The sequence below is a fragment of the Petromyzon marinus genome, chromosome 62 (assembly GCF_048934315.1).
Source record: "Petromyzon marinus isolate PM22_M1 ecotype Great Lakes invasive population chromosome 62, UKy_Petmar_22M1.pri1.0, whole genome shotgun sequence".
NCBI lineage: Eukaryota > Metazoa > Chordata > Hyperoartia > Petromyzontiformes > Petromyzontidae > Petromyzon > Petromyzon marinus.
Window position 1 is genome coordinate 5,116,054 of NC_133728.1, and position 27,359 is coordinate 5,143,412.

Below are 27,359 nucleotides of genomic sequence, written 5' to 3' on the forward strand. Positions count from 1 at the left end.
TATTTGGGGGGTTATATTGCGTCAGTAAATCTCTCGGACGTGTCGTTAAAGCCGCCGCCGGCCCGCCCGCCTGCCCGCCCGCCCGCGCATCACCCGACGCGGCCAATCGGCGAGGTTTGTCAACGAGAGAATCAGCGTGTCAATTCGTTACACGTTCAGCACACCGGTAAAAGAACCCAGTAACGTTTGCTTGGGCGATAGCAACAACAACAACAGCAGCAGCAGCGGCGGCGGCGGCGGCGGCGGCGGCGGCCGGCTCCATCGGCGACACGTCACGGCTGCTCGGATGTCTTGAACGCTGCCGTGGGTTCGCTCTCCCGACACAGTCGCAACCGGGATGGCGCGCCCAGCTCGAAACTGCTGGACACGTTTTGTTTGCTCGACGCAAGCCTTGTTGAAGTGGTTGTGTCGAGCGGCGGCGGCGGCGGCGGGTTCAAGGGCCCACTTGGGCTCGCGCGATCCGACTCCCGAAAAACCCCGCGTGTGGATTACGCTTTTCGGTTTAAAGCTTTCGTGACCGCAGGGATTCATTATTTCTTGGTTCTTTCGGTAAAGTCACCACCACGTGGAAGGGAAATAATGAAGTGATAAAAAAATAGAACAATAAAACGTTCACGACGTTTCGATTGCAATCACAAGCAATCATCATCAGGTGATGATTGCAGTTATCATCAGGTGATGATTGCTTGTGTTGCAATCGAAACGTCGTGAGAATTTTACCGTGTTTTTATTATTATTTTTATTAATATTTCCCTTCTACGTGGTGACTTTACCGAAAGACATCGCGTCTGCATTACGCGGTCTTTTTTTCCTGCCGTTCTGAAATTAAAACTCTCTCAAAAGCTAAGTTTAGCAACGTCGCGGGAGAGGAGGCTTTCGCGACGCGCACAGCCGGCTGGTGCTGAACGAGCCAAAACTGATTGGCCACGTTTGGGTTTTTGTGACAAGCCCCCCCCCTTCTTTACCGAGAGTGGGGCTTTAACGACGCACTTCGTAACATTTAAACGCGTTCTAACCCTTAAAGCTGGCGGGCGGAGTTGGCCGGTGAGGGCCCGCGTGCTGGGTTTGGGACTCTTTCGCTTACGCCCCCCCCCCGAGCCGCTCGTGGTGGGGACACGTTGCAACGTTGGCGTTGCTCTTGCCGGTATGACGAGCAAAGGTGCAGCCTTTGCTCGTCATACCGCCTACAGGGCTTTCCCCCCCCCCCGCCCCCCCCCCTGCCCCCCCACCCCCCATGCCTCTCCGTGCGCCTGGGGTTATGTTTGGGACGTGCTGCCATCAACGGGTTTTTACATTTTTTGTTGTTGTGGCTGTTGACGAGTTCTCTCGAAACTGTGAGTTGCGTGGGTGGGTAAGATTAAACAATCCCGTGCGTATCGCGTGAAGGTGGCTAGGAGATGTTGACTACCTCGCCTGGTGTGCAGGAGGTCGTGGGTTCGATCCCTACCCTGACGCCTGCTGCTGTATATTTGGAGTCTGCGTGTCTCTCTCTCTCTCTCCCTCCCTCATCATCATTATGGTGGTGAGATGTTAACGACCTCGCCTGGTATACAGGAGGTCGTGGGTTCGATTCCGACCCTGACGCCTGCTGCTGTATATTTGGAGTCTGCGTGTCTCTCTCTCATCATCATCATCACGGTGGCGAGGAGATGTTAACTACCTTGCCTGGTGTACAGGAGGTCGTTCGATCGCGACCCTGACGCCTGTTGAATATTTGGAGTTTGCGTGTCTCTCTCTCTCTCATCATCATCATGGTGGTGAGATGTTAACTACCTCGCCTGGTGTACAGGAGTTCGTGGGTTCTATTCTGACCCTGACGCCTGCTGTATATTTGGAGTCTGCGTGTCTCTCATCATTATCATCACGGTGGCTAGGAGATGTTAACTACCTCGCCTGGTATACAGGAGGTGGTTGTTCGATCGTGACCCTGATGCCTGCTGCTGTATATTTGGAGTCTGCGTGTCTCTCTCTCTGTCCCCGTGGTGGTGTGGTTTTTTTTCTCCGGGTCCTCCGTTTTTTTTCCTCCACATTTAACATCATCAACATAACCATGCTCTTAGAGTATTTGGTTGCTGCTATACATTTACACACAACGACGACGACGATGATGATGATGATGAAGCCACTTCGTTGAGCTATCGTTTGCGATGGCAAGGCCGCTTCTGAATAAGAGCTCCATAGCGCGGTGATCTTTGCCCGGTAGGTAAAATACACAAATCTAAATTTTTGTCGAATCTATTTTTTACATTTTCCTTTGCTTTGCACTCCTGTCGTGTTTGTTTGTTCGTATCGTTCGTTGATGCAACTCTCTGACCCCCTCCCCCCCGTGCCCCGACTTGACATCCGTGAGAAGAAAAAAAAGCTTTATGGCTCAACATATTCCTCCTGCAGTATAAAAACGTATTCTGATTCTGCTTCTGACAAAGAAGCTATATCGCTCAGTAGGCCTTACCTGGTAAAGACAAATGTCCATTGGGGTTTATTGTTTAAATAGGCGCTCGCTAACGGCGTTTGGTGATGTTGTTTGTGCCTACAGGAGGGGACCGCAGAGTTAGAGGCGGGGAGCGGCCGACGTCTTTGTATGACGGGGGGACTGGTTTCGCCACCGGCACCACCACCACCGCCACCACCATAAGACAAAGACAAAGCCTTAACGGACTGTTGGGGGCAAGCGCTGTTGGCGAGCGCCACCACCACCGCCACCACCGAAAGACAAATCCTTACCGGACTGTTGGGGGCAAGCGCTGTTGGCGAGCGCCACCACCGCCGCCACCACCGAAAGACAAATCCTTACCGGACTGTTGGGGGCAAGCGCTGTTGGCGAGCGCCACCACCACCGCCACCACCGAAAGACAAATCCTTACCGGACTGTTGGGGGCAAGCGCTTTTGGCGAGCGCCACCACCGCCACCGCCGTCACCGCCGTCACCGCCGGTCCCCACCCCCGCCATCGCCGCCGCCGCCGCCTTCGCCGTCCGCCACCTGCGGGGCCGGATGGCGTGGTGCTGGTGGTGCCGTTGCCCGTCGTCCCGCCCGCTGATACTGCTCCTGCTGGCGCTGGGCGTGGTGCAGCTGTGCGCTCTGCTGCTGCACGTGGGCGGCTACGGCCGGGCCCTGCGCGACGCCGTCGCCTCGGCGTTTGCCGGCTCCGACTACGACTACGACTACTCGCGCCGCGTCGATGTCTACGCCAACCTGAGCCGCCTGCTGCTGGCGCCGCGGGACGGTCCGGTGCCCCTGTGTCCCGAGCGGTCGCCGCTCCTCGGTGAGTTTTTTTTGTTGTTGTTGTTGTTCCGGGGGATGGATGGCGTGTCCCCCCCCCCCCCGCCCGGCGCCGGTCGGCTCCGGTCGATCTTGGTCGGCCTCGTTCGTGAGCCCTGACGGCAACGCACTGCCTAGGGAGTGCCTTAGTCTGACTCTGTGAGTCTCAGTCTTGTTTACAATGTGTATGGGTGCCTTAGTCTGACTCTGTGAGTCTCAGTCTTGTTTACAATGTGTATGGGTGCCTTAGTCTGCCTCTATGAGTCTCAGTCTTGTCTATGGCCCCTGACTGTCAGTACAACACCTAGCGGGTGCCTTAGTCTGCCTCTATGAGTCTCAGCCTTGTCTATGAACCCTGTCAGTACAACACCTAGCGGGTGCCTTAGTCTGCCACTATGAGTCTCAGTCTTGTCTATGGCCCCTGTCAGTACAACACCTAGGGAGTGCCTTAGTCTGCCTCTATGAGTCTCAGTCTTGTTTACAATGTGTATGGGTGCCTTAGTCTGACTCTGTGAGTCTCAGTCTTGTTTACAATGTGTATGGGTGCCTTAGTCTGACTCTGTGAGTCTCAGTCTTGTTTACAATGTGTATGGGTGCCTTAGTCTGACTCTGTGAGTCTCAGTCTTGTCTATGAACCCTGACAGTACAACACCTAGGGAGTGCCTTAGTCTGCCTCTATGAGTCTCAGTCTTGTCTATGAACCCTGACTGACAGTACAACACCTAGGGAGTGCCTTAGTCTGCCTCTATGAGTCTCAGTCTTGTCTATGAACCCTGTCAGTACAACACCTAGGGAGTGCCTTAGTCTGCCTCTATGAGTCTCAGTCTTGCGTATGAACCCTGACTGACAGTACAACACCTAGCGGGTGCCTTAGTCTGTCTCTATGAGTCTCAGTCTTGTCTATGGCCCCTGACTGTACAACACCTAGCGGGTGCCTTAGTCTGCCTCTATGAGTCTCAGCCTTGTCTATGAACCCTGTCAGTAGAACACCTAGGGAGTGCCTTAGTCTGCCTCTATGAGTCTCAGTCTTGTCTATGAGCCCTGTCAGTACAACACCTAGCGGGTGCCTTAGTCTGCCTCTATGAGTCTCAGTCTTGTCTATGAACCCTGTCAGTACAACACCTAGGGAGTGCCTTAGTCTGGCTCTATGAGTCTCAGTCTTGTCTATGAACCCTGACTGTCAGTACAACACCTAGCGGGTGCCTTAGTCTGCCTCTATGAGTCTCAGCCTTGTCTATGAACCCTGTCAGTAGAACACCTAGGGAGTGCCTTAGTCTGCCTCTATGAGTCTCAGTCTTGTCTATGAGCCCTGTCAGTACAACACCTAGCGGGTGCCTTAGTCTGCCTCTATGAGTCTCAGTCTTGTCTATGAACCCTGTCAGTACAACACCTAGGGAGTGCCTTAGTCTGCCTCTATGAGTCTCAGTCTTGTCTATGGCCCCTGTCAGTACAACACCTAGGGAGTGCCTTAGTCTGCCTCTATGAGTCTCAGTCTTGTCTATGAACCCTGTCAGTACAACACCTAGGGAGTGCCTTAGTCTGGCTCTATGAGTCTCAGTCTTGTCTATGAACCCTGTCAGTACAACACCTAGTGGGTGCCTTAGTCTGCCTCTATGAGTCTCAGTCTTGTCTATGAACCCTGACTGACAGTACAACACCTAGGGAGTGCCTTAGTCTGCTTCTGTGAGTTTCAGTCTTGTCTATGGCCCCTGACTGTCAGTACAACACCTAGCGGGTGCCTTAGTCTGACTCTGTGAGTCTCAGTCTTGTTTCAATGTGTATGGGTGCCTTAGTCTGACTCTGTGAGCCTTCGTCTTGTTTACAATGTGTATGGGTGCCTTAGTCTGACTCTGTGAGCCTTCGTCTTGTTTACAATGTGTATGAGTGCCTTAGTCTGACTCTGTGAGTCTCAGTCTTGTTTACAATGTGTATGGGTGCCTTAGTCTGACTCTATGAGTCTCAGTCTTGTTTACAATGTGTATGGGTGCCTTAGTCTGACTCTGTGAGTCTCAGTCTTGTTTACAATGTGTATGGGTGCCTTAGTCTGACTCTATGAGTCTCAGTCTTGTTTCAATGTGTATGGGTGCCTTAGTCTGACTCTGTGAGCCTTCGTCTTGTTTACAATGTGTATGGGTGCCTTAGTCTGACTCTGTGAGCCTTCGTCTTGTTTACAATGTGTATGAGTGCCTTAGTCTGACTCTGTGAGTCTCAGTCTTGTTTACAATGTGTATGGGTGCCTTAGTCTGACTCTATGAGTCTCAGTCTTGTTTACAATGTGTATGGGTGCCTTAGTCTGACTCTGTGAGTCTCAGTCTTGTTTACAATGTGTATGGGTGCCTTAGTCTGACTCTGTGAGTCTCAGTCTTGTTTACAATGTGTATGGGTGCCTTAGTCTGACTCTATGAGTCTCAGTCTTGTTTACAATGTGCATGGGTGCCTTAGTCTGACTCTGTGAGTCTCAGTCTTGTTTACAATGTGTATGGGTGCCTTAGTCTGACTCTGTGAGTCTCAGTCTTGTTTACAATGTGTATGGGTGCCTTAGTCTGACTCTATGAGTCTCAGTCTTGTTTACAATGTGTATGGGTGCCTTAGTCTGACTCTGTGAGTCTCAGTCTTGTTTACAATGTGTATGGGTGCCTTAGTCTGACTCTGTGAGTCTCAGTCTTGTTTACAATGTGTATGGGTGCCTTAGTCTGACTCTATGAGTCTCAGTCTTGTTTACAATGTGTATGGGTGCCTTAGTCTGACTCTATGAGTCTCAGTCTTGTTTACAATGTGTATGGGTGCCTTAGTCTGACTCTATGAGTCTCAGTCTTGTTTACAATGTGTATGGGTGCCTTAGTCTGACTCTATGAGTCTCAGTCTTGTTTACAATGTGTATGGGTGCCTTAGTCTGACTCTGTGAGTCTCAGTCTTGTTTACAATGTGCATGGGTGCTTTAGTCTGCCTCTATGAGTCTCAGTCTTGTTTACAATGTGTATGGGTGCCTTAGTCTGACTCTATGAGTCTCAGTCTTGTTTACAATGTGCATGGGTGCCTTAGTCTGCCTCTATGAGTCTCAGTCTTGTCTATGAACCCTGTCAGTACAACACCTAGGGAGTGCCTTAGTCTGCCTCTATGAGTCTCAGTCTTGTCTATGAACCCTGACTGTCAGTACAACACCTAGGGAGTGCCTTAGTCTGCCTCTATGAGTCTCAGTCTTGTCTATGAACCCTGTCAGTACAACACCTAGCGGGTGCCTTAGTCTGCCTCTATGAGTCTCAGTCTTGTCTATGAACCCTGACTGTCAGTACAACACCTAGGGAGTGCCTTAGTCTGCCTCTATGAGTCTCAGTCTTGTCTATGAACCCTGTCAGTACAACACCTAGCGGGTGCCTTAGTCTGCCTCTGTGAGTCTCAGTCTTGTCTATGAACCCTGTCAGTACAACACCTAGGGAGTGCCTTAGTCTGCCTCTATGAGTCTCAGTCTTGTCTCTGAACCCTGTCAGTACAACACCTAGGGAGTGCCTTAGTCTGCCTCTATGAGTCTCAGTCTTGTCTATGAACCCTGACTGTCAGTACAATACCTAGGGAGTGCCTTAGTCTGCCTCTATGAGTCTCAGTCTTGTCTATGAACCCTGTCAGTACAACACCTAGCGGGTGCCTTATTCTGCCTCTGTGAGTCTCAGTCTTGAAATGAACCCTGTCAGTACAACACCTAGGGAGTGCCTTAGTCTGCCTCTATGAGTCTCAGTCTTGTCTATGAACCCTGTCAGTACAACACCTAGGGAGTGCCTTAGTCTGCCTCTATGAGTCTCAGTCTTGTCTATGAACCCTGTCTGTACAACACCTAAGGAGTGCCTTAGTCTGCCTCTATGAGTCTCAGTCTTGTCTATGAATCCTGTCTGTACAACACCTAGGGAGTGCCTTAGTCTGCCTCTATGAGTCTCAGTCTTGTCTATGAACCCTGTCAGTACAACACCTAGGGAGTGCCTTAGTCTGCCTCTATGAGTCTCAGTCTTGTCTATGAACCCTGACAGTACAACACCTAGGGAGTGCCTTAGTCTGCCTCTATGAGTCTCAGTCTTGTCTATGAACCCTGTCAGTACAACACCTAGGGAGTGCCTTAGTCTGCCTCTATGAGTCTCAGTCTTGTCTATGAACCCTGTCAGTTCAACACCTAGCGGGTGCCTTAGTCTGCCTCTATGAGTCTCAGTCTTGTCTATGAACCCTGTCTGTCAGTATAACACCTAGGGAGTGCCTTAGTCTGCCTCTATGAGTCTCAGTCTTGTCTATGAGCCCTGTCAGTACAACACCTAGCGGGTGCCTTAGTCTGCCTCTATGAGTCTCAGTCTTGTCTATGAACCCTGACAGTACAACACCTAGGGAGTGCCTTAGTCTGCCTCTATGAATCTCAGTCTTGTCTATGAACCCTGACTGTCAGTACAACACCTAGCGGGTGCCTTAGTCTGCCTCTATGAGTCTCAGTCTTGTCTATGAAACCTGTCTGTCAGTACAACACCTAGGGAGTGCCTTAGTCTGCCTCTATGAGTCTCAGTCTTGTCTATTGCCCCTGACTGTCAGTACAACACCTAGCGGGTGCCTTAGTCTGCCTCTGAGTCTCAGTCTTGTCTATGAACCCTGACTGACAGTACAACACCTAGGGAGTGCCTTAGTTTGCCTCTATGAGTCTCAGTCTTGTCTATGAACCCTGTCAGTACAACACCTAGGGAGTGCCTTAGTCTGCCTCTATGAGTCTCAGTCTTGTCTATGAACCCTGACAGTACAACACCTAGCGGGTGCCTTAGTCTGCCTCTATGAGTCTCAGTCTTGTCTATGAACCCTGTCAGTACAACACCTAGGGAGTGCCTTAGTCTGCCTCTATGAGTCTCAGTCTTGTCTATGGCCCCTGACTGTCAGTACAACACCTAGGGAGTGCCTTAGTCTGCCTCTATGAGTCTCAGTCTTGTCTATGAACCCTGACAGTACAACACCTAGGGAGTGCCTTAGTCTGCCTCTATGAGTCTCAGTCTTGTCTATGAACCCTGTCAGTACAACACCTAGCGGGTGCCTTAGTCTGTCTCTATGAGTCTCAGTCTTGTCTATAAACCCTGTCAGTACAACACCTAGCGGGTGCCTTAGTCTGCCTCTATGAGCCTCAGTCTTGTCTATGAACCCTGACTGTCAGTACAACACCTAGGGAGTGCCTTAGTCTGCCTCTATGAGTCTCAGTCTTGTCTATGAACCCTGTCAGTACAACACCTAGCGGGTGCCTTAGTCTGCCTCTGAGTCTCAGTCTTGTCTATGGCCCCTGACTGTCAGTACAACACCTAGGGAGTGCCTTAGTCTGCCTCTATGAGTCTCAGTCTTGTCTATGGCCCCTGACTGTCAGTACAACACCTAGGGAGTGCCTTAGTCTGCCTCTATGAGTCTCAGTCTTGTCTATGGCCCCTGACTGTCAGTACAACACCTAGGGAGTGCCTTAGTCTGCCTCTATGAGTCTCAGTCTTGTCTATGGCCCCTGTCAGTACAACACCTAGGGAGTGCCTTAGTCTGCCTCTATGAGTCTCAGCCTTGTCTATGAACCCTGTCAGTACAACACCTAGGGAGTGCCTTAGTCTGCCTCTATGAGTCTCAGCCTTGTCTATGAACCCTGTCAGTACAACACCTAGGGAGTGCCTTAGTCTGGCTCTATGAGTCTCAGCCTTGTCTATGAACCCTGTCAGTACAACACCTAGGGAGTGCCTTAGTCTGCCTCTATGAGTCTCAGCCTTGTCTATGAACCCTGTCAGTACAACACCTAGGGAGTGCCTTAGTCTGCCTCTATGAGTCTCAGCCTTGTCTATGAACCCTGTCAGTACAACACCTAGGGAGTGCCTTAGTCTGGCTCTATGAGTCTCAGCCTTGTCTATGAACCCTGTCAGTACAACACCTAGGGAGTGCCTTAGTCTGCCTCTATGAGTCTCAGCCTTGTCTATGAACCCTGTCAGTACAACACCTAGGGAGTGCCTTAGTCTGACTCTGAGTCTCAGTCTTGTCTATGAACCCTGTTAGTACAACACCTAGGGAGTGCCTTAGTCTGCCTCTATGAGTCTCAGTCTTGTCTATGGCCTCTGACTGTCAGTACAACACCTAGCGGGTGCCTTAGTCTGCCTCTATGAGTCTCGGTCTTGTCTATGAACCCTGTCAGTACAACACCTAGGGAGTGCCTTAGTCTGCCTCTATGAGTCTCAGTCTTGTCTATGGCCCCTGACTGTCAGTACAACACCTAGGGAGTGCCTTCGTCTGCCTCTATGAGTCTCAGTCTTGTCTATGAACCCTGTCAGTACAACACCTAGCGGGTGCCTTAGTCTGCCTCTATGAGTCTCAGTCTTGTCTATGGCCCCTGACTGTCAGTACAACACCTAGGGAGTGCCTTAGTCTGCCTCTATGAGTCTCAGTCTTGTCTATGAACCCTGTCAGTACAACACCTAGCGGGTGCCTTAGTCTGCCTCTATGAGTCTCAGTCTTGTCTATGAACCCTGACTGTCAGTACAACACCTAGGGAGTGCCTTAGTCTGCCTCTGAGTCTCAGTCTTGTCTATGGCCTCTGACTGTCAGTACAACACCTAGCGGGTGCCTTAGTCTGCCTCTATGAGTCTCAGTCTTGTCTATGGCCCCTGACTGTCAGTACAACACCTAGCGGGTGCCTTAGTCTGCCTCTATGAGTCTCGGTCTTGTCTATGAACCCTGTCAGTACAACACCTAGGGAGTGCCTTAGTCTGCCTCTATGAGTCTCAGTCTTGTCTATGGCCCCTGACTGTCAGTACAACACCTAGGGAGTGCCTTAGTCTGCCTCTATGAGTCTCAGTCTTGTCTATGAACCCTGTCAGTACAACACCTAGCGGGTGCCTTAGTCTGCCTCTATGAGTCTCAGTCTTGTCTATGGCCCCTGACTGTCAGTACAACACCTAGGGAGTGCCTTAGTCTGCCTCTATGAGTCTCAGTCTTGTCTATGAACCCTGTCAGTACAACACCTAGCGGGTGCCTTAGTCTGCCTCTATGAGTCTCAGTCTTGTCTATGAACCCTGACTGTCAGTACAACACCTAGGGAGTGCCTTAGTCTGCCTCTGAGTCGCAGTCTTGTCTATGGCCTCTGACTGTCAGTACAACACCTAGCGGGTGCCTTAGTCTGCCTCTATGAGTCTCAGTCTTGTCTATGGCCCCTGACTGTCAGTACAACACCTAGCGGGTGCCTTAGTCTGCCTCTATGAGTCTCAGTCTTGTCTATGGCCCCTGACTGTCAGTACAACACCTAGCGGGTGCCTTAGTCTGCCTCTATGAGTCTCAGTCTTGTCTATGGCCCCTGACTGTCAGTACAACACCTAGGGAGTGCCTTAGTCTGCCTCTATGAGTCTCAGTCTTGTCTATGGCCCCTGACTGTCAGTACAACACCTAGGGAGTGCCTTAGTCTGCCTCTATGAGTCTCAGTCTTGTCTATGGCCCCTGACTGTCAGTACAACACCTAGCGGGTGCCTTAGTCTGCCTCTATGAGTCTCAGCCTTGTCTATGAACCCTGACTGTCAGTACAACACCTAGGGAGTGCCTTAGTCTGCCTCTATGAGTCTCAGTCTTGTCTATGAACCCTGTCAGTACAACACCTAGCGGGTGCCTTAGTCTGCCTCTATGAGTCTCAGTCTTGTCTATGGCCCCTGACTGTCAGTACAACACCTAGGGAGTGCCTTAGTCTGCCTCTATGAGTCTCAGTCTTGTCTATGAACCCTGTCAGTACAACACCTAGCGGGTGCCTTAGTCTGCCTCTATGAGTCTCAGTCTTGTCTATGAACCCTGACTGTCAGTACAACACCTAGGGAGTGCCTTAGTCTGCCTCTGAGTTGCAGTCTTGTCTATGGCCTCTGACTGTCAGTACAACACCTAGCGGGTGCCTTAGTCTGCCTCTATGAGTCTCAGTCTTGTCTATGGCCCCTGACTGTCAGTACAACACCTAGCGGGTGCCTTAGTCTGCCTCTATGAGTCTCAGTCTTGTCTATGGCCCCTGACTGTCAGTACAACACCTAGCGGGTGCCTTAGTCTGCCTCTATGAGTCTCAGTCTTGTCTATGGCCCCTGACTGTCAGTACAACACCTAGGGAGTGCCTTAGTCTGCCTCTATGAGTCTCAGTCTTGTCTATGGCCCCTGACTGTCAGTACAACACCTAGGGAGTGCCTTAGTCTGCCTCTATGAGTCTCAGTCTTGTCTATGAACCCTGTCAGTACAACACCTAGGGGGTGCCTTAGTCTGCCTCTATGAGTCTCAGTCTTGTCTATGAACCCTGTCAGTACAACACCTAGGGGGTGCCTTAGTCTGCCTCTATGAGTCTCAGTCTTGTCTATGAACCCTGTCAGTACAACACCTAGGGAGTGCCTTAGTCTGCCTCTATGAGTCTCAGTCTTGTCTATGGCCCCTGACTGTCAGTACAACACCTAGGGAGTGCCTTAGTCTGCCTCTATGAGTCTCAGTCTTGTCTATGGCCCCCGACTGTCAGTACAACACCTAGGGAGTGCCTTAGTCTGCTTCTATGAGTCTCAGTCCTGTCTATGGCCCCTGACTGTCAGTACAACACCTAGCGGGTGCCTTAGTCTGCCGCTACAAACCCTCTTTTCCTTTCTACCCCAATCGCCCGCCCCCCGGCGCTCCCTCCGCAGTGGGGCCCATAGACATCGACTTTGAGAGGCACCAGCAGCTGAGCGAGATCGCTCGGCACAACCCGCTGGTGCGTGCCGGCGGCGTCTACTCCCCGCCCGACTGCCACGCGCGGCACCGCACCGCCGTGGTGGTGCCGCACCGCAACCGCGAGCACCACCTGCTCCACCTGCTCTACTACCTGCACCCCGTGCTGCAGCGGCAGCAGCTGCACTACACCATCTACGTCGTCCACCAGGTGAGTGTCGCCACGGTGGTGGAGGTGGTGAGGCTGGCAGGGTGTGTGTGTGTGTGTGTAGGTGAGGCTGACAGGGTGTGTGTAGGTGTGTAGGTGAGGCTGACAGTGTGTGTGTGTGTAGGTGAGGCTGACAGGGTGTGTGTGTAGGTGAGGCTGACAGGGTGTGTGTGTGTGTGTAGGTGAGGCTGACAGGGTGTGTGTGTGTGTGTAGGTGAGACTGACAGTGTGTGTGTAGGTGAGGCTGACAGGGTGTGTGTGTGTAGGTGAGGCTGGCAGGGTGTGTGTGTAGGTGAGGCTGACAGGGTGTGTGTGTGTGTGTAGGTGAGACTGACAGTGTGTGTGTAGGTGAGGCTGACAGGGTGTGTGTGTAGGTGAGGCTGACAGGGTGTGTGTGGGTGAGGCTGACAGGGTGTGTGTGTGTGTGTACTTGGGGCTGGCAGGGTGTGTGTGTGTGGGTGAGGCTGACCATGTGTGTGTGTGTAGGTGAGGCTGGCAGGGTGTGTGTGTGTGGGTGAGGCTGACAGGGTGTGTGTAGGTGAGGCTGACAGGGTGTGTGTGTGTGTGTGTAGGTGAGGCTGGTAGGGTGTGTGTAGGTGTGTAGGTGAGGCTGACAGTGTGTGTGTGTGTAGGTGAGGCTGACAGGGTGTGTGTGTGTGTGTAGGTGAGGCTGACAGTGTGTGTGTGTAGGTGAGGCTGACAGTGTGTGTGTGTGTGGGTGAGGCTGACAGTGTGTGTGTGTGTGTGTAGGTGAGGCTGGCAGGGTGTGTGTGTGTGTGTAGGTGAGGCTGACAGTGTGTGTGTGTGTAGGTGAGGCTGACAGGGTGTGTGTGTGTAGGTGAGGCTGACAGGGTGTGTGTGTGTGTGTAGGTGAGGCTGACAGTGTGTGTGTGTAGGTGAGGCTAGCGGGGTGTGTGTGTGTGGGTGAGGCTGACAGTGTGTGTGTGTGTGTAGGTGAGGCTGGCAGGGTGTGTGTGTGTGTGGGTGAGGCTGACAGTGTGTGTGTGTGTGTGTAGGTGAGGCTGGCAGGGTGTGTGTGTGTGTGTAGGTGAGGCTGGCAGGGTGTGTGTGTGTGGGTGAGGCTGACAGGGTGTGTGTGTAGGTGAGGCTGACAGTGTGTGTGTGTGGGTGAGGCTGACAGTGTGTGTGTGTGTAGGTGAGGCTGACAGGGTGTGTGTGTGTGTGTAGGTGAGGCTGACAGTGTGTGTGTGTAGGTGAGGCTAGCGGGGTGTGTGTGTGTGGGTGAGGCTGACAGTGTGTGTGTGTGTGTAGGTGAGGCTGGCAGGGTGTGTGTGTGTGTGTAGGTGAGGCTGGCAGGGTGTGTGTGTGTGGGTGAGGCTGACAGGGTGTGTGTGTAGGTGAGGCTGACAGTGTGTGTGTGTGGGTGAGGCTGACAGTGTGTGTGTGTGTAGGTGAGGCTGGCAGGGTGTGTGTGTGTGTGTGGGTGAGGCTGACAGGGTGTGTGTGTGTAGGTGAGGCTGACAGGGTGTGTGTGTGTGTGTAGGTGAGGCTGACAGTGTGTGTGTGTGTAGGTGAGGCTGACAGGGTGTGTGTGTGTAGGTGAGGCTGGCAGGGTGTGTGTGTGTGTAGGTGAGGCTGACAGTGGGTGTGTGTGTGTAGGTGAGGCTGGCAGGGTGTGTGTGTGTAGGTGAGGCTGACAGTGTGTGTGTGTGTGTACGTGAGTCTGGCAGGGTGTGTGTGTGTAGGTGAGGCTGACAGGGTGTGTGTGTGTGTGGGTGAGGCTGACAGGGTGTGTGTGTGTAGGTGAGGCTGGCAGGGTGTGTGTGTGGGTGAGGCTGACAGTGTGTGTGTGTGTAGGTGAGGCTGACAGTGTGTGTGTGTGTGGGTGAGGCTGACAGTGTGTGTGTGTGTAGGTGAGGCTGGCAGGGTGTGTGTGTGTGTGTAGGTGAGGCTGACAGTGTGTGTGTGTGTAGGTGAGGCTGACAGGGTGTGTGTGTGTGTGTAGGTGAGGCTGACAGTGGGTGTGTGTGTAGGTGAGGCTGGCAGGGTGTGTGTGTGTGTGTAGGTGAGGCTGGCAGGGTGTGTGTGTGTAGGTGAGGCTGACAGTGTGTGTGTGTGTAGGTGAGGCTAGCAGGGTGTGTAATGTAGTGGTTAGCAGTAATGCAGTGGTGGTTAGCGTTAGTGTGGTGGTGAGCGGCAGTGTAGTTGTGAGCGGTAGCGTGGTGGTGAGCGGTAGCGTGGTGGTGAGCGGCAGTGTAGTGGTGAGCGGTAGCGTGGTGGTGAGCGGCGGTGTAGTGGTGAGCGGTAGTGTGGTGGTGAGCGGTAGCGTGGTGGTGAGCGGTAGTGTGGTGGGGAGCGGTAGCGTGGTGGTGAGCGGTAGCGTGGTGGTGAGCGGGGCTGCAGCGCCAGCAGCTGCACTACGCCATCTGCGTGGTGCAGCAGGTGAGTGTCGCCAAGGTGGTGAGATGTTAACTACCTCGCCTGGTATACAGGCGAGGTAGTTAACGCCTGCTGCTGTATATTTGGAGTATTCCTCGTCTCCCTCTCCCTCTCTCTCTCCCCGTGGCCGCGTGGATTTTTCTCCGGGTTTCTTCGGTTCCTCCCCCCACATTTAGAATCTGCGTCACGCCCACAGGCCACATCGTCGGGCAGCTATCGCTCGCGATGGCCGGCGTCGCTCCTGTAAAAATATAAAAAAAAGAGCCGTACATAGCCCAGTTGGAACCTCGCCCCGGCAAACAATAAATGAAAAGAACGTGTTTAACGGGGTGAACGTCTCACGCCAGACCCACCTGGCGGCCGGGAAGGAAGGGACGCTGCGTCTCCTGTCGGGGCTCGGCCTGGGCGTCCTGGGCGGCCGCCGTCGCCAGAGGCCTGGTGGCTGTGGCCACGGTGGCGGCCGCAGCGGCGGCTGTTGTTGTTGTTGTGGCCGGAGGTAGCGGGTGAGGCGGTGCGGAACAACGTCGCGTTGGGCTTTGAAGCAGGGCCTGCGGACGGAGCGTAGGAGACCAGTGGCCACTGTAACATCAACACCGTCACCAGCAACGTCCCCAACATCACCCTTGTCGAAGTTCATTCTCACCCCCCCCCCCCCCCCAGCTCGCTCTGAGAGCAATGTAACATCAACACCATCACCGTCGTCAACATCAATGTCGTCAACATCATGGCCGTGGACGTTCAATCTCTCACCCTCCCCGGCTCGCTCTGAGAGTACCGTCACATCAACACCATCACCATCAACACCATCACCAACAACACCATCACCAACAACACCATCACCATCAACATCATCGTCAACAACATGGTCAACATCATGGTCGTGGACGTTCATTCTCTCACCCTCCCCGGCTCGCTCTGAGAGTACCGTAACATCAACACCATCACCAACAATACCATCGTCAACAACACCATCATCAACAACATCATCACCATCACCGTCGTCAACATCAATATCGTCAACATCACGGTCGTGGACGTTCAATCTCTCACCCCCAGCTCGCTCTGAGAGTACCGTAACATCAACACCATCACCAACAATACCATCGTCAACAACACCTTCGTCAACATCAATATCGTCAACATCATGGCCGTGGACGTTCAATCTCTCACCCCCAGCTCGCTCTGAGGGTACCGTAACAACACCATCACCATCAACACCATCACCAACAACACCATCACCATCAACAACGTCGTCAACATCAATATCGTCAACATCACGGTCGTGGACGTTCAATCTCTCACCCCCAGCTCGCTCTGAGAGTACCGTAACATCAACACCATCACCATCAACACCATCACCAACAACACCATCATCTACAACGTCGTCAACATCAATATTGTCAACATGGTAGTGGACGTTCATTCTCTCACCCCCAGCTCGCTCTGAGAGTACCGTAACATCAACACCATCACCATCAACACCATCGCCAACAACACCATCATCAACAACGTCGTCAACATCAACACCATCACCATCAACACCATCATCAACAACGTCGTCAACATCAATATCGTCAACATGGTAGTGGACGTTCATTCTCTCACCCCCAGCTCGCTCTGAGAGTACCGTAACAACACCATCACCATCAACACCATCACCATCACCGTCGTCAACAACGTCGTCAACATCAATATCGTCAACATCACGGTCGTGGACGTTCATTCTCTCACCCTCCCCAGCTCGCTCTGAGAGTACCGTAACATCAACACCATCGTCAACAACATCATCACCATCACCGTCGTCAACAACGTCGTCAACATCAATATCGTCAACATCACGGTCGTGGACGTTCATTCTCTCCCTCCCTCCCTCCCTCCCCCACCCGTTTCTATAGGCCGGCAACGAGACGTTCAATCGCGCCAAGCTCATGAACGTGGGCTTCCGCGAGGCGATGGCCGACGACGAGTGGAGCTGCGTCTTCTACCACGATGTGGACCTGGTGCCCGAGAACGACCACAACGTCTACACGTGCGACAGCAACCCCAAGCACATGTCGGCCGCGATGGACAAGTTCAAGTACAGGTACGGGTGGGGTGGAGGGTGTGTGGGGGGGGGTGGGGGAGGTTGGGGCAGGGAGGGGTTGGTGGACCACACGTGGAGGTCGTGCGCGTGCCGGTTGTTCGTTTTGGGATCCTCGTTCGCTCGCTCGCTCGTCTCCTGCTTCTCTCCCCTCTCATCTCACTCCACTCCCCTCTCATCTCACTCCACTCCCCTCTCATATCACTCCCCTCCCCTCTCATATCACTCCACGCTCTCTCCTACCTCCCCCTCTCATCTCACTCCACTCCCCTCTCATCTCACTCCCCTCCCCTCCACTCACTCCACTCCCCTCTCATCTCACTCCACTCACTCTCCTGCCACTCCCCTCTCATCTAACTCCACTCCCCTCTCATCTCACTCCACTCCCCTCCACGCTCTCTCCTACCTCCCCCTCTCATCTCACTCCACTCCCCTCTCATCTCACTCCACTCCCCTCCACGCTCTCTCCTACCTCCCCCTCTCATCTCACTCCACTCCCCTCTCATCTCACTCCACTCCCCTCCACGCTCTCTCCTACCTCCCCCTCTCATCTCACTCCACTCCCCTCTCATCTCACTCCACTCCCATCCACACACTGTCCTAACTCTCCCCTCTCATCTCACTCCACGCCCCTCTCATCTCACTCCACTCCCCTCTCATCTCACTCCACTCCCCTCTCATCTCACTCCACTCCCCTCTCATCTCACTCCACTCCCCTCTCATCTCACTCCACTCCCCTCTCATCTCACTCCACTCCCCTCCACGCTCTCTCCTGCCACTCCCCTCTCATCTCACTCCACTCCCCTCCACGTTCTCTCCTGCCTCTCCCCTCTCATCTCACTCCACTCCCCTCTCATCACACTCTCCTGCCACTCCCCTCTCATCTCACTCTACTCCCCTCCACGCTCTCTCCTGCCACTCCCCTCTCATCTCACTCCACTCCCCTCCACGCACTCTACTCCCTCTCCCCTCTCATCTCACTCCACTCCCCTCTCATCTCACTCCACTCCCCTCTCATCTCACTCCACTCCCCTCTCATCTCACTCTACTCCCCTCTACGCACTCTCTTACCTCTCCCCTCTCATCTCACTCCACTCCCCTCCCCACGCACTCTCCTACCTACCTCTCCCCTCTCATCACCCTCCTGACCTCGTCAAGGAAGATAAACCACCATCACCACGCGAACTCGTGCGGTCATCCTCGCAGCGGCTTTCATGGCTGGCCTTCGAGCGAAGACGGTAGCCACCGCTTTCGGACGCGGCTTCTGCGGCCGTCTGGAATGCTCTTCCTCCTACGGAAACCAACCGGGAGCCGTGCGCTTTTAAATCATCTAGATTGACAAGCTCACTTCCTTACGACTGATTTTAGTGTTTAGTTTGTTGTCCTTCCCCCGCCCGCACCTCCAGATAAGCACAATTGGCCACGTACGGTGCTAAAATAAGTTTCGCGTACGCACACACAATGTACGTTCGCCACAAATGAACGACAATGCCTCGCTAATCTCAACGCAAACTCCGGTGGTCATCCTCGCAGCCATCGAACAAAGACGGGTGGTGGTCAACGCATCGTCGCGCGGCGCTTTCAGAAGCGGCTTCTGCGGCCGTCTGGAACGCTCTTCCCTTTCCGATATTCGGCATCCGCTGGGAGCTCTACGGCACTTTTAAAACCATCGTCGTCTAGATTGACGAACTCATTTCTTCAGAACAGATTTTCCGCTTTCGGTTTGTCGTTCCTTTCACCCGCACGTCCGAAACAGCTCGGTTGGCTACGTAGGTATGCGAAAGGTTCAGCATACGTGTGCATAGGGCACAGGTCCACCTTCAGAACAACTGTTCACAGTCGAAACTCGGAGACCGAACGCACCAGAACTCGAACAAATCGGGCTGTTCGAACGATGTTTCCGAACATTTTTTTTGCCCCGGAAACCGAACGAAATTCGGAGGTCGAACGGGGCAATCGACCACTTGAAAGAACCTGTACGCGGCTGAGACGCGTGGTGGCAGGAGCGTGCATGTCGCTTGCCCAGACAAAGGGGACTCCCCTTCCAAACAATAACACCACCACCACCACCACCTCCTCCTCCTCCTCACCACCAGCTTCCACTCGAGCCATCAACTCTCCTTACCGCAGGTAAAGTGAAGTTCAACGTTCATTTATTTCATTTAATTCCGTGTATTGATTCATTTATTTATTCAATTTATTGTTTCTTGGGTTTTTTTTTGTAATGATTTTATGCGTGTAATTACTGTAAACTTCGTGTAGAAATGCTTCATGATGAGAGATTTTTTGTGTCTGGAACCAATTAATGTCATTTACATTAATTCTTATGGGGAAAATTAATTCGGTGTTCGAACAAATCGGTGTTTCGAATTGCCTTCTGGAACGAATTAAGTTCCATCTCCGGGGTACCACTGTACAGTGAGGGAAAAAAGTATTTGATCCCCTGCGGATTTTGTACGTTTGCCCACTGACAAGGAAATGATCAGTCTATAATTTTAATGGTAGGTTTATTTGAACAGTGAGAGACAGAATAACAACAAGAAAATCCGGAAAAACGCATGTCAAAAATGTTATAAATTGATTTGCATTTTAATGATGGAAATAAGTATTTGACCCCCTCTCAATCAGAAAGATTTCTGGCTTCCAGGTGTCTTTTATACAGGTAACGAGCTGAGATTAGGAGCACACTCTTAAAGGGAGTGCTCCTAATCTCAGCTTGTTACCTGTATAAAAGACACCTGTCCACAGAAGCAATCAATCAATCAGATTCCAAACTCTCCACCATGGCCAAGACCAAAGAGCTCTCCAAGGATGTCAGGGACAAGATTGTAGACCTACACAAGGCTGGAATGGGCTACAAGACCATTGCCAAGCAGCTTGGTGAGAAGGTGACAACAGTTGGTGCGATTATTCGCAAATGGAAGAAACACAAAAGAACTGTCAATCTCCCTCGGCCTGGGGCTCCATGCAAGATCTCACCTCGTGGAGTTGCAATGATCATGAGAACGGTGAGGAATCAGCCCAGAACTACACGGGAGGATCTTGTCTATGATCTCAAGGCAGCTGGGACCATAGTCACCAAGAAAACAATTGGTAACACACTACGCCGTTAAAGACTGAAATCCTGCAGCGCCCGCAAGGTCCCCCTGCTCAAGAAAGCACATATACATGCCCGTCTGAAGTTTGCCAATGAACATCTGAATGATTCAGAGGACAACTGGGTGAAAGTGTTGTGGTCAGATGAGACCAAAATGGAGCTCTTTGGCATCAACTCAACTCGCCGTATTTGGAGGAGGAGGAATGCTGCCTATGACCCCAAGAACACCATCCCCACCGTCAAACATGGAGGTGGAAACATTATGCTTTGGGGGTGTTTTTCTGCTAAGGGGACAGGACAACTTCACCGCATCAAAGAGACGATGGATGGGGCCATGTACCGTCAAACCTTGGGTGAGAACCTCCTTCCCTCAGCCAGGGCATTGAAAATGGGTCGTGGATGGGTATTCCAGCATGACAATGACCCAAAACACACGGCCAAGGCAACAAAGGAGTGGCTCAAGAAGAAGCACATTAAGGTCCTGGAGTGGCCTAGCCAGTCTCCAGACCTTAATCCCATAGAAAATCTGTGGAGGGAGCTGAAGGTTCGAGTTGCCAAACGTCAGCCTCGAAACCTTAATGACTTGGAGAAGATCTGCAAAGAGGAGTGGGACAAAATCCCTCCTGAGATGTGTGCAAACCTGGTGGCCAACTACAAGAAACGTCTGACCTCTGTGATTGCCAACAAGGGTTTTGCCACCAAGTACTAAGTCATGTCTTGCAGAGGGGGTCAAATACTTATTTCCCTCATTAAAATGCAAATCAATTTACAACATTTTTGTAACGTGCGTTCTTCTGGATTTTTGTTGTTGTTATTCTGCCTCTCACTGTTCAAATAAACCTACCATAAAAAATTATAGACTGATCATTTCTTTGTCAGTGGGCTAACGTACAAAATCAGCAGGGGACCAAATACTTTTTCCCTCACTGTATGAGTCTTTGTGTGAGTCTATGAGTCTATGAGACTCTGTGTGAGTCTATGAGTCTCTGTGTGAGTCTATGGCTGCGTGAGTCTGAGTCTCTGTGTGAGTATATGGGTCTCTGTGTGAGTCTATAAGCCTCTGTGTGAGTCTATGAGTCTCCGTGTGAGTCTATGAGTCTCCGTGTGAGTCTATGAGCCTCCGTGTGAGTATATGGGTCTCTGTGTGAGTCTATAAGTCTCTGTGTGAGTCTATGGGTCTCTGTGTGAGTATATGGGTCTCTGTGTGAGTCTATAAGCCTCTGTGTGAGTCTATGAGTCTCTGTGTGAGTCTATGAGTCTCCGTGTGAGTCTATGAGTCTCCGTGTGAGTCTATGAGTCTCCGTGTGAGTCTATGGGTCTCTGTGTGAGTATATGGGTCTCTGTGTGAGTCTATAAGTCTCTGTGTGAGTCTATGGCTCACAGTGGGCTAACGTACAAAATCAGCAGGAGATCAATGACTTTTTCCCCCCCCCCTCCTTCACTGTACCTGCGCTTCTGCTGCCCTCTCCTGGATAAACCTTTACCCTGCGGCCACCTCCAGCCCGTGGCACCGTTGGTTCACGCCTTACCTCCCCTTTAGCATCGCGCGCAGCCAAACGCGCTTGCTACTCGGGGGCGCGCGCCGCACCGCGCACTCTGGTGGTCGTGCCTTACGCTGAGAGTCGTTCCCCCCCTACTCTGAGCCAGCCAGAAATGGCGTTCGGGGGGAGAATGTGGGGCGAGGGATTGGGGGCGGCGGGGCCTGGATTGGGGTCGTCCTCGGATTGTAAATGTCGTGGCTTTGCTCTCCGGTGCACACCGCGGCCTGTGCTGTACTCGTGACAAATTGGGCACGTTGTGTTTACCCGACGAACCTTACCGATCGGCTGCGTCGGTTGTGTTTTCCGTTGTTTTAACGACGGATTTTTTTTTTTTTGCGCGATGTAACCCATCGTGCGTTATGGGGTATGGATGTGTTGCGTTTTAGTTGTGTATTTTTACGTGTATATTTTGTTGTTGTTACCAGGTTAAAAGGCTGTGTAGCTTATTTTTTTTCAGAAGCGACCCTCTGGCCATCGCTAATGATAGCTCAACGAAGTTGGCTTGTCGTCGTTGCCGCCGTTGTCGTCGTCGCCGCCGCGTGGAAATTTACGCGCGATGTCGATGCTGAAATGTGGAGGGAAATAACCGGAGGGCCCGGGGAAAAATCCACGCGGCCACGGGGAGAGAGAGAGAGAGAGACACCGCAAACTCCAAATATGTGTGTCGAGCCCACGGCCTCCTGTACACCAGGCGAGGTAGTTAACATCTCATAGCCACCGTAATGATGAAGATGAGAGAGAGAGAGAGACACGCAGACTCCAAATATGTGTGTCGAGCCCACGGCCTCCTGTACACCAGGCGAGGTAGTTAACATCTCATAGTCACCGTAATGACGATGATGAGAGAGAGAGAGAGAGACACCACAAACTCCAAATATGTGTGTCGAGCCCACGGTCTCCTGTACACCAGGCGAGGTAGTTAACATCTCATAGCCACCGTGATGATGATGAGCGAGAGAGAGACACGCAAACTCCAAATATACTGCAGGTATCGTCAGGGTCGGGATCGAACCCACGACCTCCTGCACACCAGGCGAGCTAGTTAACATCTCAGAGCCACCGTGATGATGATGATGATGAGAGAGACACACAAACTCCAAATATACAGCAGCAGGCGTCGTCAGGGTCGGGTCAAACCCACGACCTCCTGTACACCAGGCGAGGTAGTTAACATCTCATAGTCACCGTAATGATGATGATGAGAGAGAGAGAGAGACACGCAAACTCCAAATATACAGCAGGCATCGTCAGGGTCGGGATCGAACCCACGACCTCCTGTACACCAGGCGAGGTAGTTAACATCTCATAGCCACCGTAATGATGATGATGAGAGAGAGAGACACGCAAACTCACAAATATACAGCAGGCATCGTCAGGGTCGGGATCGAACCCACGACCTCCTGTACACCAGGCGAGCTAGTCAACATCTCCTAGCCACCGCCATCCAGAGGCGCAGCCGCTTGAGGCAGTACGGCAAGCGGGTTCCTGTCGGTTTCACGGCGGCCTCTGGGGGTGCATCAGACGGGGCCTAGCGCGTCCACCATAATTGACGCAGTTTGTTTTCACGCGTTGCCATGTTAATGACCAGATAAACCAAGCCACTCTTAACGTTGTTGTTATTGACATGAAACGTGTTGAGTTGCTGTTTGTCTTTCTGTGCACTACTGGCAACGCAGCAGCATCAGAATCACGCGTTTTATATGCATGTATGTAGCATCCCGTGTGTTTACCGCGCGTGTGTGTGTGTGTGTGTTCCATGTGTTCCCCGTGTATCTTGTACGTTGAACTTCGCACCGTGCGTAGCCGACGGTGCTAATGTATGTGTGGGGGAGGTGGGGGGGGCAGTGGTGCAGCAATACTCGCTCACGGCCACCAGCAACACTCAGTGGCAGCGATTATCTGAACCGGTCCCGGGGCCTGCTCCCCTAGGTCGACTCAACCTCAAATGAGTACCCGGTGCGGTGCAGACGTGTCGCTGCCGGGGAGACGAAGGCGACCGGGGCGTGGTGCTGGCCACCCACCCCCTCGTGCGCCTTGCCGGCCTTCACAGGTGCTTCAGGCTAACGGCGCTTGCCCCAGCGACCCGTCACGGCTGTACGGGGGGGGGGTGGGTGATCTTTGTCTTGTCTATAGTGCGGTGTTCCCGTGTGCTCCCGCGCAGACTGCCGTATCTGCGGTATTTTGGCGGCGTGTCTGCGCTGAGCCCCGAGCACTACCTCAAGATGAACGGATTCCCCAACACCTACTGGGGCTGGGGAGGGGAGGACGACGACATCGCTCACCGGTGAGACCACGCTCGCCCACTAACCCACCCGCTCGCTCCCCCGTCCGCTCGCCCGCCCGCTTGCCCGCTCGCTCGCCCTGTCATCTGCTGGGGGTGGGGAGGACAATGACATCGCTCACCGGTGAGACCACGCTCGCCCGCTCGCTTGCCCGCTCGCTCACCCGCCCACTCTCACTCGCGCTCCCTCTCACTCGCTCACCCGCCCACTCTCACTCGCTATCCCTCTCACTCGCGCTCCCTCTCACTCGCTCTGCCTCTCACTCGCTCTCCCTCTCACTCGCTCTCCCGGCCACTCTCACTCGCTCTTCCTCTCACTCGCTCTTCCGGCCACTCTCACTCGCTCTGCCTCTCACTCGCTCTCCCTCTCACTCGCTCTCCCGCCCACTCTCACTCGCTCTCCCATTCAGTCGCTCTCCCATTCACTCGCTCTCCCACTCACCCACTCTGCCTCTCACTTGCTCTCTCACCCACTCACTCACTCGCTCTCCCATCCACCCACTCACTTTATTGCCCGCTCACTCGCTCTCCCACCCACTCACTCGCTCTGCCTCTCACTCGCTCTCCCATTCACTCGCTGTCCCACCCGCCCGCTCGCCCGCCCGCCCGCCTGCTCGCCCTCCCCACTGCGTGTCTGCGTGCGGGCGAGTCGCCGGCCACGCTGAGCGGGAAGCGGTTTCCCTCCCCGGTCCCCCTCGCCCGCCCCCGCAGGGTGACCCTGGCCAAGATGAAGATCGTGAGGCCTCCAATGAGCGTCGCCCGCTACAAGATGGTCAAGCACCGTGGAGACCAGGGCAACGAGGAGAACCCGCACAGGTGCCACACAACCACAAAAACAACAACCACAACAACAACCACAACCACAACAACAACCACCAAAACAATCACCACAACAACAACAGTGCCTGCAACAACTATAGTGACAGCCACAACCACTGCTCCAACACCACCCATTGCCCCACCCATCCACCCGCCTACTCGCAACAACCACAACAACCCAGAACCACAGCGACGAACCTAGCCCCACCCCCTACGCTCGACTCACGACCCCGCGACCCGTGACCCCTCCGTTGAAACCCCGTGACCCCGCCCCCGCCCCACAGGTTCACGCTGCTGGCGCACACGCGACGCATGTGGAACGTGGACGGGATGAACACGCTGTCGTACCGCCTGCTGTCACGCGTGCGCTCACCGCTCTACACCAACATCACTGTCGACATCGGCAAGGAGAAGCAGTAGCCGGCGTCCGCCGCAACCATGGCGACAGCAACCCGAAGCGACCCGGAGCGATAGCGACTACCGCAAGAACGCGGCAACGGCGGCAGCCTGCGGTGACCGCCGGCCGGGAGGGACGTGGGGCACGGACGATTCCGGCAGGGTTTCAACCGTACCGGCCGGCAAAACCCTGCCGCTAAACCGCTGAGCTTAAACCACCGTGCGCGGCTAAAGCTGTGCTGCTGAACCGTAACCCCCGAAGCGTGAACTTGAGCCGTGCGTGTGCTGAGCCCTCTCCGTCAAACCACGGCACTCAACCCTGCCGCTAAACCCTATCGCTAAACCTCAGCCAATAAACCGACCGCTAAACCCTACTGCTAAACCCTACTGCTAAACCCTACTGCTAAACCCTACTGCTAAACCCCTACTGCTAAACCCCTACTGCTAAACCCTACTGATAAACCCTACTGCTAAACCCTACTGCTAAACCCTACTGCTAAACCCTACTGCTAAACCCCTACTGCTAAACCCTACCGCTAAACCCTACCGCTAAACCCTACCGCTAAACCCTACCGCTAAACCCTACCGCTAAACCCTACCGCTAAACCCAATCACTAAACCTCATAGCTAAACCCTACCACTAAACCAAACCAGCCGCTAAACCCTACAGCGCAACTAGACTCTTGAGCCTTGCCCATATACCATACCGCTGAATCTTGGCACTAAGCCCTACAGCTAAACCGCAACGCTATACCGAACTGCTAAACCCTACCCCGAAACTCTACCCAATTAACCCGAACCCCTAACCGCACACTGCTAAAGCCTGCTTGTTAGACGACACTAAAATCGCGCCCACAAAACCGAGAGCTACAGACCCCTCCCCGAAACCACGACTCTATATAAAAATCCTACTGCCAAACGAGAGAGAGGCGGAGGGGGAGACCGAGAGAGAGACTGAGAGAGAGGCAGAGAGGGAGACACCCACCGCAAACTCCATGCACTAAGAGGAGGGAGGGGAGGGAATATCTCGTCGCCACCCACGTGCTAGACCAAATAAAAATGGGGGGCAGAGTCGAAATAATATCCCCTCGATGTCGGCTTCGGGGCCCTGGAAATGTTCCGCAGGCCGTTGGAAGAAGGCCCTCCCCCGGCGTTCCCCCCGGGCCGGTCCCTTTCACTTCTTCGCGGGCCAGGCCGACATTTGGGCCCCTTTTGGCCTCGACCACCGACCTCGATGGCCAACGTGAACTGGGCGTGTCCGCTAGTGTGAACTGGGCGTGTCCGCTGGTGGGAACTGGGCGTGTCCGCTGGTGTGAACTGGGCGTGTCCGCTGGTGTGGACTGGGCGTGTCCGCTGGTGTGAACTGGGCGTGTCCGCTGGTGTGAACTGGGCGTGTCCGCTAGTGTGGACTGGGCGTGTCCGCTAGTGAACTGGGCGTGTCCGCTAGTGTGGACTGGGCGTGTCCGCTAGTGAACTGGGCGTGTCCGCTAGTGTGAACTGGGCGTGTCCGCTAGTGTGAACTGGGCGTGTCCGCTAATGAACTGGGCGTGTCCGCTGGTGTGAACTGGGCGTGTCCGCTAATGAACTGGGCGTGTCCGCTAGTGAACTGGGCGTGTCCTCTGGTGTGAACTGGGCGTGTCCTCTGGTGTGATCTGGGCGTGTCCACTATTGAACTGGGCGTGTCCGCTGGTGCGAACTGGGCGTGTCCGCTGGTGTGAACTGGGCGTGTCCGCTAGTGTGAACTGGGCGTGTCCGCTTGCGTGAACTGGGCGTGTCCGCTGGTGTGAACTGGGCGTGTCCGCTGGTGTGAACTGGGCGTGTCCGCTAGTGTGAACTGGGCGTGTCTGCTAGTGTGAACTGGGCGTGTCCGCTAGTGAACTGGGCGTGTCCGCTGGTGTGAACTGGGCGTGTCCGCTAGTGAACTGGGCGTGTCCGCTAGTGAACTGGGCGTGTCTGCTAGTGTGAACTGGGCGTGTCCGCTGGTGTGGACTGGGCGTGTCCGCTGGTGTGGACTGGGCGTGTCCGCTGGTGTGAACTGGGCGTGTCTGCTGGTGTGAACTGGGCGTGTCCGCTGGTGTGAACTGGGCGTGTCCGCTAGTGTGAACTGGGCGTGTCCGCTTGCGTGAACTGGGCGTGTCCGCTGGTGTGAACTGGGCGTGTCCGCTGGTGTGAACTGGGCGTGTCCGCTAGTGTGAACTGGGCGTGTCTGCTAGTGTGAACTGGGCGTGTCCGCTAGTGAACTGGGCGTGTCCGCTGGTGTGAACTGGGCGTGTCCGCTAGTGAACTGGGCGTGTCCGCTAGTGAACTGGGCGTGTCTGCTAGTGTGAACTGGGCGTGTCCGCTGGTGTGAACTGGGCGTGTCCGCTGGTGTGAACTGGGCGTGTCCGCTGGTGTGAACTGGGCGTGTCCGCTGGTGTGAACTGGGCGTGTCCGCTGGTGTGGACTCGAGCGGACCAGAGTCCTGGCCCTGTCACTCGCGGCGGTCGCGGGTCAAGCAAATCGGTTTAACGTCACCAGGGCCATCGTTGCCGTCGTACCTGGGTGGCGAGGGTGGGGGGGTGGCGAGGGTGGGTGGGGGGTAGGGGGGGT

At 53.8% G+C, this 27,359-nt stretch overlaps 1 protein-coding gene across 1 annotated transcript; it reads left to right on the top strand.

The window, feature by feature from the left end:
* Positions 1-1,802: 1,802 nt before the first annotated feature.
* LOC142906285 (beta-1,4-galactosyltransferase 3-like) lies at positions 1,803-27,323 on the top strand. The gene is made up of 6 exons (XM_076053816.1): positions 1,803-3,264; positions 11,924-12,159; positions 16,452-16,639; positions 23,436-23,558; positions 24,267-24,371; positions 24,659-27,323. Exons 1-6 carry the CDS (start codon positions 2,994-2,996, stop codon positions 24,792-24,794), a joined length of 1,059 nt encoding a protein of 352 aa, XP_075909931.1. The 5' UTR covers positions 1,803-2,993; the 3' UTR covers positions 24,795-27,323.
* Positions 27,324-27,359: the final 36 nt, after the last annotated feature.